General features: G+C 37.5%; 1 protein-coding gene across 2 annotated transcripts; it reads right to left on the reverse strand.

The window, feature by feature from the left end:
* Positions 1-3,861: 3,861 nt before the first annotated feature.
* Positions 3,862-14,134, reverse strand: LOC309964419 (protein NipSnap homolog 3A). Of its 2 annotated transcripts, none has more exons than XM_082843411.1 (6): positions 13,963-14,134; positions 11,210-11,398; positions 8,970-9,128; positions 7,335-7,484; positions 4,806-4,892; positions 3,862-4,716 (listed from the first exon to the last, which is right to left on the reverse strand). In XM_082843411.1, the coding sequence occupies exons 2-6, from the start codon at positions 11,334-11,336 to the stop codon at positions 4,640-4,642; spliced, it is 600 nt and encodes a 199-aa protein (XP_082699537.1). In that variant the 5' UTR covers positions 11,337-11,398; positions 13,963-14,134; the 3' UTR covers positions 3,862-4,639. The 2 variants fall into 2 exon arrangements, with proteins under 2 accessions (XP_082699537.1, XP_082699536.1); XM_082843410.1 differs by having other exon boundaries at positions 11,210-11,420.
* Between the last annotated feature and the right edge of the window lie 1,470 nt (positions 14,135-15,604).

Genomic DNA, 15,604 nt, shown 5'->3' on the forward strand with positions numbered 1-15,604 from the left:
GGCCACGGCTCACGGGCCCAGCCGCTCCGCGGCATGTGGGATCCTCCCGTATCGGGGCACAAACCGGCGTCCCCTGCATCGGCAGGTGGACTCTCAACCACTGCGCCACCAGGGAAGCCCAAGAGGCTTGCTTTTGATGTCTCTCTGCTGCCTTATGAGCATCCAGGTTGCAGCGTGAGGAGAAGGAATTTCAAATGGTGTTGAAAACTTAAAGCAGTCCTTCCGATTGCGTTTCTTTAAAATAAGAGCTCTTCTCTTCATCAGTATAACTCCAGTGATCAAAAGAATTTGCTAGGCATAGTCAACGGTGCTGCTCCCTGAAAACCTTTTGTAACCATAATGATACTTCACAGTCTATTCTGATACTTCATAGTTGTTCAGAATAATTTTCTGGGGCTCTCCTTGGCTTGCCATAATGGCCCTGCTGAGAGCAGAATGGATCAGACCTTGGTGGCTGGCTGATGGCAGAGCCTGGGCCCTGTGGGCAGAGTCTGGTCACACTGTGGTACATGTTTGATGGACATGTGTCATTGTTGTCCTTGATTTGTTTTCTCTCCCAGTTCTGCCCCATAAAGACACATGTGCTCAGTTTACTTTGAATTTAAAAAGCTTCTAGCTCAGTCATATCTCAGTAAATAACTTTGTTTTTAATTAGTTTAATCCAAAGTGTGAGTCTCATATCTTAGTTACACTTTTCTCCCAAATCAGATTCATAAAGGGTCCTACAGATTTAAGGACAGTTTCTCAGGCTTTTTACATGGACCCACGAAGGACTTGGATGGAAGAAGTGGTATTAAAAGCATTTACTTTCACTGCTTTTCAACTCATTTGTCCCTCTGAGTTTTGAAGGAATAGGTGGTACTCAGAAGAAAAGAAGGAAGAATCGTTGAAATCTTCATACCTTCAGGAAAATGAGATAACTTACATGGCTGCCTCACAACATAGCTCTCTGAGCAGCGTAGTCTGGGACATCTACAGTGGCTCTCATGCTGGGAGAGAGCCAAGGCCTGTGTATAAGTCCTTCAGGTCTTTCTGGTCAGTATCCCTCACTGCTCATACTGACTCCCCATTCGTTTACCCTACGATCCAAGTTCAGGCCCGAGCCACCATAGTTGGAGGAGCATCTGTGAGATGAATGAGTATTCTTTCTTTAACATCTCAGATGCCTAACTTTGTCTATAATCAAGCCCAGCCTCCTCCCCTTCCCCATTTAGCTTCTGTTAGCCCCCTGGGCAGAAATAATAGAAGTTAAGAGGTTGCCAGAATCCAACAGAGGAGCTTGAGCTATAACTTTCACCAAATCTAACTTTAGATTTCCTTTAAAGAGGGAATTCATCTAAATGAAGCATGTACAGACTCATGCTGTTATCTGCTACAAAGCGATACTGTGTTCATATTCTCAGTGTTCTAATGTCAGGCTGTACTTTTAGGTATGGTAGGTTTCTCGGGGTGCCAGTACTTCTCAATCATGTCCTCCAAGTCAAAGTTAAGGATGCCATCAAGCAAGTGAAGGAACACTTGAAGATCGGCAAGTAACAGTATCCATCCCAAAACATGTCAGAAAAGGGGGCCCAGAGTAGTTGGTACATGGGAGTAGCTGGCAGGTAAACATGGTCACCTAACAGTTTATTGTTTAAGACTTTTTAAAATACAAAGCCATCACTGGCATTTAGTGATCTTACGCCACTCAAGACTGAGCTCCAGTTAATACTTGAAAGTGTAGATCCTATACGTGGAGCATGGCAATTATTGTTTCTGCTTATCTCCTACAGAATAATTATATAGGTCAGTGGAAATTTTATATGACCCTGTATAAAGGGTGTATAAGACCGTTCTTATAACAAGACTCTGTTAGAATTTTTGTTTCTGTTAGATTAATATGCTATACATTGTTTTTTTTCCAATTTATTTACAGCCAGAAGAGTTTAACTTATTTGAGTAATTTCACACTAATATTTCTGCATTTATTAAGTTTTCAAACCAAAGCAGTCCTTTGTGTGTGTGAGAATTTACAAGCTGCTGCTCTTATAATGTCAAAAACAGTGAACCAGAGTGAACCCCATTAGGCCACTCTCAGACCTCTTTCTTATTTTTTTTAAATAATTAAATTAAATTCCATTTATTTATTTTATTTTGGGCCAGGCCTTCCCTGGGATTGAACCCAGGCCCCCTGAAGTGGAAGCATAGTGTCCTAACCACTGGACTGCCAGGAAATTCCCTCTCCGACCCCTTTCAATAGTTTCATTTTGGTACTAGACTCTTTCATGAACTCAGAGAAATCAGTTCCGCATTTGAAGTGTCAGGTTATTGACCTGAAAATGATGGTTTAACTCTGAATAAAATAATTTTATTTTTTTTATTGAGCCGGTGTTTTTCCCTGGGCTATACTTCAGATATTGCGTGTGTGTCTGCCTTGATTGCATCAGTTGCATCAATGAACGCTCAGATTGCATCAACTGATTGCATGCAACTCATGGTGTTGAAAACTTAAAGCAGTCCTTCCTGATTGCGTTTCTTTAAAATAAGAGCTCTTCTCTTCATCAGTATAACTCCAGTGAACAAAAGAATTTGCTAGGCATAGTCAACGGTGCTGCTCCCTGAAAACCTTTTGTAACCGTAAAGAATGATACTTCATGGTCTATTCTGATACTTCATAGTTGTTCAGAATAAGTTGCTGGGGCTCTCCTTGGCTTGCTATAATGGCCCTGCTGAGAGCAGAGTGGATCAGCCCTTGGTGGCCGGCTGATGGCAGAGCCTGGGCCCTGTGGGCAGAGTCTGGTCACACTGTGGTACATGTTTGAGGGACATGTGTCATTGTTGTCCTTGATTTGTTTTCTGTCCCAATTCTGCCCCATAAAGACACATGTGCTCGGTTGCATCAATGAACGCTCAGATTCTCACTGACTTCCTCTTTGCAAGAAGAACATGTTAGTGAACATAATTACGTCCATCTGTGTCATCTCTGCGATGTCCTCTGTCCCGGCCAGCTTTGTCGTGTTCCTGATCCAGGGTTGTTTCAGCAAATAGAAGCACCTGTAGTTCATCAGTGGCGTGAAGCCTATCATTCTACTGGCTCTCCAATTCTGTCTAGGACATGGTAAGAATGCTGGTCTGCCGCTGCTATATAAACCTCCAATAGGGCTCTGGATTGGACGGATGAAAGGGCCCCTGGCCATCACCAGGAAATGTTCTAGCTAGTCCAAAGATGAAAGAAAGAGGAAAAGGCAGACCCAGTTGTACACTTTGATGTGACCAAACATGGCCTTAAGCACACGGCTGATCTCACGCCAGAGGAAATCCGTCCACACAGACTGCAATTCATACCACCACCACCTCATTCCCTAAGTGACAACTTTTCAAAAAACTGAGGTGGAAGACTCTTAGTCAAAACTTAAAGCCAATGCTTCTAACATGTCTGATAGATTTTAGCCTTCAGAGTCAGGGTGTTCTTTGCCTTACTAGGAACTCATCTGTCCTTCAGATTCCTGAGGACCAGGTAAGTGAGAGGTGACCGTGCTTCCTGTTTTTCAGTTTTCCCATAGATAGCTAATTCCTAATTTATTGTTTTTGCAGTATGTTAGAAACATAAAATAACATAGCTGTAAGTACAAGTACCAGGAGAGCTTAGAAGTGCCAAATCTAGTTTAAGAAGGCTGAGGCACTCAACTAAAATAAAAACTAAAGTCGTTATTAAGAAAATCCTAGTATGTCTGGGATGGTACTGAAGAAATCCTTGTAAGGTTACTTGAGGTGACAATATTTACAATAAAGACAGTACATTATTACTGTCTCATTACCTTATGGCAACACAACAGTAGCTCCAGAGATGAGGATTAAAAATATAAAACACAGTAGAAAGAATCAGATTGTATATATAGGCTTTTATTAGGGCAAACATTTCCATAACCATAAATATCTCATTAAAACAAACAGATGACCAAGTACCTTTGTTAAACAGTGATTTAAAATGAAGTAAAAATTAGTAAAGTTAACTGTAAACGAAGATACTGCAGCATATAAACCAATGGGTCATCAATAACTTTTAATACCAAGACCTAATAACATTATTTTCCAGGTAAGTAATTATTAATGTGAAAACCATAATTAATACAGATGACCCAGGTAACATTGTACTCTTCCATAGTAAAGAAACATGTTTAATATTTTTATGAATCCTATCTGGTAGTATAAAATAAACTTTAATGGACAAAAACTTTTAAAATCTCAGAAAAACAGACATGATGAAAAGGTTAATAACGTATACAAATATTTTAAAGATATTATCACAGCTATGGAAATGAAAGAATCACTTGAATGTAAGAAAATGCTATAAAAGCAGAGGGTTGTCAAAATAGAGAAAAAGAGATATTTGGAAACAAATGAAAAGTCAAGATCCTATAGTAATAGCAACTATTTTTAATGTATGACAGATACTGAAATGCCTAGGCAAAAAGGAACAGACTGTTTACTGACGTGGTGGTGATAGTGGACAGAGGTAGCTTTTAAATATGCAAGGGACATAGCAAATTAACTTACCACCTCCTTCAAATCAAAGTGAGAATCTCTTGGGAGAATTTAAGCACCATTAGTAGACACAGCTTATGGCACTTAATGAAATGCTTCATTTATCAGTGGAAGACTATTTCAATGGTGAAAATGACATAGGAATCAGAAGCATATTCTGCTGAGACCCAAGGAAGTTAACACTCTCCCGAACTGGAAAAAAATTCATAAGAAGGTATATAAAGTTATTGACTAAATCAGATTTGTTCTAAGAATAACTTGTGCTTAGTGAAATAGCTTACCAGCTGCCACAACTCTGGGATCCTCATGAGACTGGTGTCTCCCAGCTGCTCGGCTATCCGCACTCTCGTTCCACCAAAGAACATGAACTGCAGAAATAAATAAACCAGAAATAGATTCTAAAGACTGTGGCATTGCTCAAATAAGAAAGACAGAAACATTAATCAGAAACTGTAACTCCTATTCTTTAAATAAAAATAGTGATTATCAACAGGGTAACACTAAGTATATTAGTGATAAGATTTCAGAGGGGTGAGCGATCTGGGAGAGAAATTTATAAACATTGTTTCCAAAGTTTCCTTACTATAAATAATGCTGACATAAATTTCATTAGAGCAGCAGTACATGTACATAATAAGAGCAATGCTGATGACAACTTCTACTAACATTTATTGGGTGCCTACTGCATGTTGAGCCTGGTTTTACATTTTGTGTGTATTAACTCATTTAGTTTTCATAATAACCTTCAGTGGTAGGTTATTATTATCATCATTTTATGGATGAGGAAACTAAGGCACAGTAAGGTTAAGTAACTCACCCAAGGTGACAGAGTTTTAAGTGGTGGAGCTGGGATTCAAACCCAGGCAGTCTGGATCTGATTATATTCTTAACATAAACTCCTAAAATTTAAATTGAGAGAACCAAAGAGTATCTTACATATGTACACTTACAAATGTACAGTGTATATATTATACACTATCCTCCAGAAGTGAAGTACTGATTTATACTCAGCATATTATCATATTCCTAGTACACTGAGAATGAATTTAAGATTAAAAAGTGTGTGTACACACATTTCAGTAGTTTTTTTAAATAAAAATTCTACACGTCTATTATAGTAAATCAGAGATTTAAAAAACCTTTAATGTCATCATTCAAATGTGATTATATATTGTATATCCTTTCAAATTTCCTTCTTGTATAACTAAAAACATTCATATTTCCTAGAATGTTGGCAAAAACAGTTGAAAAAATTAAGCTTTTTATTTTATTGCCAAATTATTAAGGGGGGCAAGATTAAGCCAATACAACCCTATGTAGTACAACAGTACTTGTTTGTCCCCAACCCCTCCAATACTATATCTATATAATATGTTTTTATTAGGTAAAAAATGACATCCAATTATTGTTTTAATCTGCAACTTCTTTAATATATATTAGTCATCTGTGTCGTCTTTGCATAAGCTTTTATTTTTCTTTTTGCTTTTGGATTTCATTTATTTTTTTTTGGTATGCACAGAAATTTGAGCCTTTGTACAATAAAATCATCAGTTCTTTTCTCTCCTTCATAGTTTCTTCATTTGCTTTTGGCTTAGAAATGTTGTTCTCACATATTATTAAATAAATTTATCTATATTTTGTTTCAGTAATTCTATGAATTCAGTTTTTTAATTGATATTTATAATCCATCTTGATTTTATTTTAGTGTATGGTGTGAGAACGGCATCTAATAATTGTCATACTTTTTCTCCTCTTCATGTACTTTCCAACTTAAACAAACATCTATTTTTGCACAGTCCAACTTTTTTTTTACAATATATTATTAAACGTTGAATTTCTGGGCAATGATCAGCTCAACTCTGGATATGTTAGGTTTGAGATGTCCATTAGACATGAAGTGGAGAATATGAGGCGGCAACTGGATATTATGAGTTTTCAAATATTAAAAGTCTTAGTTATCCTCTCAGATAAACTTTATAAGCATTTTTCGAGTTTGCCACAAAAAAAATAAAAATAAAAAAAAAACCCTCTGAAATCCTGACTGGAGTATCTTTCAACTTGAAAAGTTAAATATCCCAAATAGGTGTTTTATTAAATAAATCAATATGGTATACATACTATGTGTATATAAGTAGTGAGAAATGGGTAATTTTTTTCTTTGGGCTTGTCCATGTTTTTAATATTTACAATAACTATATATTACTTTTCACCCCAAAACAACCCAAGTAATATTATTTAAAAAAATCACAAATGGTACAACAGTACAAACTTTTACATATAACATAAATAAGTTGCTGAGAAGCTTAAAAGTTCCTATCACAAGGAAAAAAAAATTGTAACTATGTGAGGTAATGGATGTTAAACTTATTGTGGTAATCATTTCACACAATATATACATATATCAGATCATTATGTTGTACACCTTAAACTTACACAATGTTATGTCAATTACAATGTTATGTCAACTGGAAAAAAATCAATAAAACTACATTCAGAGATTGTGAAAAAAAGATTATGAAAGGAATAGGTGATTTCTTGAGGTTCTTTCCAGTTTTAAAAATTTTATCATTTTGATGTATCAGAGAAAAAAGCAGTTCAATATTTGCAAAAGTCTTCATAAGGTATTAATATTCTAAATAAATAAGATTTAAAACAGGTTTACTCAACCCTTAAAATCACAAAAAACTAAAAATTTGGCAATAAAAGGTAAAATACACTCAATAATGAGAAGAGAGACAAACTGACCCAAGGAACTTAACAGTAAATCACCAATATACTTTGCAATTTCATGGAGAGATGGACAACTGTACCTCTGTTGAGTATTCCATATTCTGCATGGAACACTCCAACTAATTTTGTGTAGCCTTGATTGACATGTGTATGAACTGCCCTTTTAAATGGGTCACCCCACAGAGCTGGCCCACCAGGTTTCATCTGAAAAGTAGCCAGTTCATAGACTCCTGGAATAGGGAGAAAAATAAGTATTTTACTGAACACATTCAAGAAATTTGTAATCCTGTCTAGTTTGGTTCCAGTGGAAAGCTAATCTATATATAGATTTGGAGGATCATATACATATACATGTTTATGTAGACATATTTATTAATAATTTGCACTGTGCTTTTATGTTTAGAAAGTCCTTGACCTACTTTAAGGATGAGTTGTTAAGCTTATAGAGAACAAAGAAATATTTTTAATATTTTAAAAATATTTTTAATTTATAAAATTTATCAATAAAATTGTGAGAAAATAATGGAATAGGACCTTTTAGCTGCCTGCATTTACACTTTTATAATAGAAATGAATAAAGTATTTTCCAATCTCTTACAGTTCTGTTCTTCTTTCCAACTTCTACTACTTTTTTGCTTTATATAATTTCCCCCATTTCTACCAGGAACAGCAAGCAAACAATGGACCTGAAGTGACTGTCTCAGAGTTTTTGAGGCAAAACAAACCCTGAAGGAGGTGGTTTTATTATTCCAGGTATGTAATATCCAGGTAAATACTTGAAAAGTATTTTACCTTCTGGGTGGAAGTATAGGGTGGGTGGACAGAAAGAAACTAGGGGACCAGTAGATTTGAGAAGTAAAGGAAAAACATGCAAAAGTTACTGAAGAATCATGAATAACATAGAGGAATAGAACCAAGATTTGACATTGTCTTTGAAGCCTACTAGTTCATTTAGATGGTGCCTAAAACTGAGGGGATCTAGGTGGATAAGGATCAAATAAGACTTTTCAAATCTCTTGCAATCCAAAATGCACTACAGAGTTGGGAATAATGGGGGAAATAAAATTTAAATTAGTTTATGCTTTTTCTAATCTGACCTTTGTTTAAAACTGGATTGAGGTAATAATTTCTTTAAGTCAGCAAGAAGTGAAATCAGGAAGAAGACAAATCTTTAGGAATTATTTTCAAACTGAGAAATAAGAAAGAGGAAGACATAAAAGTTAGACTACAGTAATACAGCTTGGCAGTTCCAGTTAATTCATTCCCCCCAAACAGTCAAATTTTATAAGCAAATTTGTACTTCATGATTTGAGATTAGTAGTAATTTATGGAAAAATACTTTTATATCTAAAAGTGTGTAATATTTAAAAATTATGACAAAATATCATACACTATCCCTCATCTACCCACATGTGCTCTCTGCTCCCAAGGCCCAACTTCTCAACCTTTAGTGACCATGTCAACTTTTTCTATAATATAGCTAAACTTTAAGTATCAGTATGATACCAATTTGGAAAAATACTCCATTATTTAATGCTCAATTTTTAAGAATAAGCTAAGAGCTCCAACTTATTTTTATCTCAACAATCAACATATGTTCCTATATTATGCAAAAGATTAACTTCATTTTTTTCCAGTAGAACTTTAGTTTTTATAGCTTAAAATCTTTAATATTTTCTCCATCAAAATTCAGTGACTAAGACGGAAGGACTTACCTTCTTTTGGAGGTTTTTCTAATTTGCACCATGGCACCAGATAAGTAATTTCACTCTCTTGTTTATCAATAAGAGCCAAATTTGGAATGAGAAATTGTTCTTGCCATTCCTTATCTTTGGCCAAGGCTTTCTGAACTTCAGTTCGATGAGCAAAATTGTCTATGGGATGAAAAGGAGTAAGAAAAATAAAAATGTCTGATTTAAAACCACCTGTACTTTTTCTGGGTTTCATTCAGTTTAGTAAATGTTCATCGAGGCCACATAAGGACTGTGTTATATCACTGGAGATACCAACATAAGTAAATGTGACGCCTGTCCCCAAGCTGTTCATGGTCTAAAAGGGGAGTAGGAAGTAAACAACTGATAATATCATATAGTAATGGGCTTTATATGCTCTACCACTTAGTAGGTAGTTGTGAGGCTTAGGTAAGTTATTGAATCTTTGTGTCTGTTTAACTCCAGGGCTGAAGTGAGGATTAAATGAATTAGCACATGAAAGGAGCTCAGAACAGTGTTTGGCACCTAGTGAGTACTCAGTATCTGTTAACTATTCTTATTAATTTTATTGAGGCATTTAAATTATGGCGCCAGTTTAGAAAAAGACTATTTTTCTTTGTCAGTGGTGATGGTGATGAGTGGTCAGGTCAAGGTATAACTGAATTAAATTGAACATAAATGAAATTAAGATTTGCTTTTTCAGCCTCTTCTTTGAACAAACACCTTCCAAAGAAATCGTGCTCATTCTCTTACTTACTGTCATCCATTCTTTTTACCCAGTACTATTTCTCTTCTGTTTGTTACCCATATGTTACTAACATATGGGCCTAGTACTAATATTTACTAATAGGGCCTTATAAGACTAATGGTAAAAGAGTTTTCTATGGTTTACATTGCAGATAAGGAATAACAGCCTTCTTAAAGCATTAGTAAGTTATATCAGGACCTTACGAGTAATTTCTTAATGGGACGTGATTCAGCTGGTGGTGCATTAGAGCATAAATTGTGTTTTTTTTAATAAATTTATTTTTGGTTGCGTTGGGTCTTCGTTGCTGCGTGAGGGCTTTCTCTAGTTGTGGCGAGTGGGGGCTACTCTTCGTTGTGGAGCTCGGGCCTCTCATTGCGGTGGCTTCTCTTGTTGCGGTGCACGGGCTCTAGGCGTGTGGGCTTCAGTAGTTGTGGTTCGCGGGCTCTAGAGCGCAGGCTCAGTAGTTGTGGTACATGGGCTTAGGTGCTCCGCGGCATGTGGGATCTTCCCAGACCAGGGCTTGAACCCGTGTCCCGTACATTGGCAGGCAGGTTCTTAACCACTGCACCACCAGGGAAGTCCCATAAATTGTGTTTTAATGGGGTTTGTTTTATTACAACAGGGAGAACCCCTAAACTATGGCCACGTTAAATTCAGAATGAGTACTTTTCATATTAAAGTACTATATGACTATTAACTTTGGACACTGATGACCAAACACTAAATGAAATTATTAAAAGTTCTTTAGATATCATCAAGTTCTGATGTGACTTCACAAAAATTTAATATTGGAGTTAAACATTCTAGGGATTCCTGTAACCGTTCTTCTTGTAAACCAGGGGCTGGTCAACTTCAATACTGAAAGAACTCACTTCCTTTCCTTTACCTCCCTAGCCTAGTATAATGACAGTGAATTCCTTGAAACTCTGGGGGCAGAAAAAAACCCAAAGTGGTCCTGAAATATAACAAAATTATTAAATCTTAAGGATGGGTGAGGGCTTCAAAGTTAACTATCATCCCCTATCAACTTCTATTTCCCTAAAGTCCCTAGATGTTTGAATGATTTCTGCTAAAACATTGATCCAGCTATAGCTTCAATATAAAGAAAAAATAATTCTACTTTCTTTTATGATCCTAACTCACTCTGGTTCTTGCATTAACTGCTTTAAATTTTTCATAAAAAATCTTTACAATAAGCCATTCTAAACTTTTTTTTCTAGAATTAAAGTCTAGCTTAGAATTTTATGACTTGGAATTGGAGATGCCACATTTTCCCAATATTGCTTCCCATATGATAATATAAAGGTTCCAGCAATGGGCTGTTAAGAGGTATACTGTTGGGAAGAATAATCACTGAATTAATTTTTTTGGTATTGCTTTTTTAGTTTTACTTAACCTGTATGTATTTATAGTAACATAGATCCAAGAACTAAGTCTCATGTAATATCTAACTGAATGAAAATCTGTACTGAATACTTAAGCTGATGACTCATACCATACTTCCAAACATGAAACACTTTATTCATTCTGCCTCCAAATTCTACAGTCCAGAATCCAACCAATTCAGAGTGAGCTGTCCGAAGATGAATGTTTTTCTTAACATTTTCCAGGAACTCATTCATCTTTGAGGGCTTAACATAACAGGTACGAAATTCATAGAATGTTCCATCGTATTGTCTGGGGCCTGTAGCAAAAGATGAGCACACCTGAAGAAAGATAAGGCAACTTGAAATATTTGGGGAAGGTAGGGTTTATAATATTATGTTACAAACAAATCTGAGTCTGGAAACAAGGGACACTCATTAAACTCATAATCTGTTTCAACTTCTGTTGTCCTCTCTCCACTGAATTTATTTAGAGATATGTCAATAAAGATGCCTGCTTTAAACATTCTAAATATATAGCTACTGTTTCCTAGCAGGGGCTCCACCTTTAGTCACTTTTCCATGAGAAGCTCCTAAGAAGGCACTGGGTCAGTCTCTTTACCAAAGGACAATTAGGATCCTGATAAATTTTACAAATAGTTAGGATCCTGATAAATTTTACAAATAGTTTATTATCCCTTATTTAGCTAATATTCCATCTATATTGAATAGCATATGTATTAGAGTTAAGCATTTAAAACAATTTTTTAACATATACAGGTATTTTGGCACAATGACAATGTGTTTACTGGCAGAAAACTAATTTTTTTTTTAGGTTCTTAAAACAATGGAAATTGCTGGTCAGATAGAAGTATTTTCTAAATCCAGTGAAGTGGACCACTAGTCAAAAATAGGACAGGCGTGTAACTAATGTAATAGGAAACTATGACTTAGCCAGTTGCATTGTACTATGGTGATAGCCTGTGTAAATGCTAGAAAAAGGAAATATCAGTAAGTCAGAATTGTCTGAATAACTATTAGGGTTTAATTACATATGCAACCTGAAGAAGGGCATTTAATCCACCCAATTATAGCAGGTTGATGGAAATATCCCTTAAGAACCATTCATTACTTTTGAAATAGTCATATGCTCACAATGTAAATTTCTAATTGGGTTCTCTGAGTAAACTTAACTTTCAGTAGATGCTTTGTGTATGTATATGTGTTTGTGTATATATATATATATATGTATATACAAATATATGTATATACACACATGCGTATACATATACATTCATATAGCATTCTAGTTTACATATCCATCGTACGTAAGTTTGGTTAGCATGTGCACATTTCCTGAAGCTGATTATACCAGAATTATCTATTAAAGTAGTTTTGGTACTTACAAGGCTATTGATGAATTTTGGGCTTATACTGACTACCTGATATGTCAAAGGAAAGCAGTAGGCTTCTTCCTCTGACATATATTTTGTTTACAAAACACAGTAATGCATATATTTTACTTAATTGTGTATAAGGCTTAATTATAATAATCTCTCTTGAGGTCATTCCATGTCTATGATGAGTTATACTCTTATTGCCCAACTGACTTAAGCTTGCCATCAAAAACAATTGCAGCTGCCCCTGTATTTGACAGATATTCTTTTTGTGCCATCTTACTAAACTTTACTAACAGAATGTTAAGCAAATAAAAACTGCCTAGTATTTATAGTTTAAAAATATTATAAATAAAATATAAGTATATCAGATATCAGAAAATGGGCCAATAGGGTACTTGTAACAATTGCTTTTTAAGTTGCTTTTCAGGGAATTTGTATTTGGAGATCAAAAGATGTGATCAAAGGCATACATTTTATTATCGTTGGCAGAAGAACGTGTCCTCCCTGTATCCTGAAGTCCATTCTCTACGTCTGCGTCTTTATTCCTGTCCTTCCCCTAGGTTTGTCAGAACCATTTTTTTTTCATTTTTTTGGTTGACATTTAATAACATCAAAGTTCAGAGTAAAATTCTAAGGAATAATTCTTGGTCCTGCCCCAATAGAGAGAATCAGAATAAAGACTGTATTGCTAATCTTGGGTGAAGGGGCCATTAATGGTTCCTCTTTAGTCTTCACCAGAAAGTCAGTCTCTAGAGTAGATTATAATCCCCTTCTTACTGCTCTTTGAGAAAGAAGTAAAAGCCTAAACACCAAAAGGAAAAAACCTCTAGGTTAGATTCACAGAATAGGCCAATTCCTGACAGTTAAGGCTGAATCACAATAATCTATTTTGTACATTTTTTATCCAGATTAAATAAGTTGTCATCATCATATTTGCTACGAGGGTCCTGACACTGCCTGACTAGGGCACCAACCTCAGGAGACAGTGGCATCTGGGCAGGATGCTTCACCACCTGCACCCTGAGCCCCCTCTTAAAGGTTCTCTGCCTGCAAAATGCTGGAAGGTTGTGTATTTCGCTTAATAGGGGGAGGCCTGTCCTATTGCCCCTTCAGTCTGGAGGGGCTTGTCAAAACACAAATCAGTACGAGAGGCCGGACCAGTGTCTAGCACAGGCCCCAATGCGGCCACAGCGCTCCCGGGTACCTAGGCTAGAAACGGCCCCTGTCCACGACTGTTTGCGAGCCGGCCAGAGCCGACCCTGGCATTGGGTCTTCCTCTAACGGAACCCTTCCTCCTGCCGCGCATCCCGGGGTCCGCCGCCACGGGATTCCGAGACTTGTACTAGAAGTCGGCTCTGCGGCAGCAGAACCACGTTGGCAGGTCTGGGCCCGTAGGCGCATGCGCGGCCCGCGCTCTTCCCGCAGACGCCCCTCCCCGTCCCTCCCCCAGGGAACGATTTGGGCGCGTCTCGGACGGCCAGTACCTGAGGCGCCTGCGTTCGAGCGGCCAGAGCCTTAGTCAGGCTCCTTCGGAGGGCAAGCATGGCACGGCTTCGAGCGCTGAGAAGGGCAGCGGCCGGTATTCTTCCTTGAATTCTTTCTCCTGTGGCTTCCCGACTAGCAGGGAGCGGCGCCTGCACTACTCCCGGACGCAGGCTCGGGGCGGGTCGGCTCCTCCTCCTGCGTTGGGGCCGGGGGGGCGGGTTGGGAGCGGCCGGACCGCCCAGTCTGCCAGGCGTCCTCCGCAGCCTGAGCCCCAGACGCGTTTGGTGTTAGCTCTGACCCTTCCTTCCACGTTGGTTCCCTCGAACGTTCTTACCCCCAGCGTCAGAAATGACATTAGAATTAGCTGAGTGCTGATGTCGCTCCTGTACCACCTGTCTGGGCCCGTCGCCTCATCTCCTTGCGCACGTGCGTACAGTTCCTAAAAGTTCGTGTGTAGGATGCGAGTGTGTACGACCAAGGAGCCTTCACTTTTCTGTTCTAAGTGCATTCTCCTTCCCCATCACTGCCCACAGCGCGAAGTTGCAAGGCTCCTAATAACTTACACTGTATTTTACGGGAGCTCAGAGGAAGGGGTGCACCGAGCTAGATATGAAAAATTCAAATATAAACATACGTTGTTAAAATTCTGTGATCCTTAAAAGCAAAACCTCTGGTCTAGTCTCCCCTATCCCTGATTATTGCTCACCAGAATAATCACCTTTCAACATTTCGAGCTATTTCTTCTGACGCCTGTTTCTGTATTTTTAAATAATAGGCATATTTTGCTATTTCTTGTGTTTTTTTTGTTTGTTTTTTTTTCGGTCTAGATAGTATCTATTGACTCCTTCTATGGAAGAAGAGGATTTATATCTCTAGTATAACACTCCCCCCAAATAATTTCCCTTCCTGCGGCTAATAATATTTACATGAAAAATAATCAGTTAATTGATTACATCATTAATTTACATTATTTACATCATGTTAATGTTTATGCTATTCTTGCTAATAGTTACATTATTGCAAACATTAATGCAATATTGCTTATATTATTAGGACTAGGGGGTTAGTTGTACCTTGTACAATGACTTGAATCATCAGTTCAGAGGAAAGGAGGCTTTTTAAAATTAGTAATTCCAGAAGGGCGAGTCATTTTTTCCAGATGATGGGCATCCATTTCTAACTAATGAAGACAAAACAAAGCATCATCTGTGCCCAGACTGGATCTTTATGTTTAAATTTATTTTCTTAGACTCCCCCCTCCCCAACCCCGGAATTAATTTATTCCCTCATTCAACCCATATTAAATTTCTTCTATGCTTCAGTCACTTTTCCAGAAACTGGGGTGCAGAGGTGAACAAAAGACAAAGTCTGTGTCCCCTTGGAAGTTCCAGGTTAGGGGAAACAGATAGACAAATGAAAGAAAAATATATCAGGGATTAATAAATACGTCGAGGAAAGACAAAGTAGGATATTGAGAATAGAAAGTGCTGGAGGGAGGTAGCAGAGACTGCTAGCTCTTTCCCAATGCCATTCTTGTCCCAACCCCTCTTAAAAAAATACTAATAGAACCCAGGCGGCTTGGTGCATCCGCGTGACTTAAGTCCTGTCCAGTGGGATGTTTTAGCGCATTTATGACCTACT

Source organism: Leucopleurus acutus, assembly GCF_964270905.1.
Source record: "Leucopleurus acutus genome assembly, chromosome: 7".
Lineage (NCBI taxonomy): Eukaryota > Metazoa > Chordata > Mammalia > Artiodactyla > Delphinidae > Leucopleurus > Leucopleurus acutus.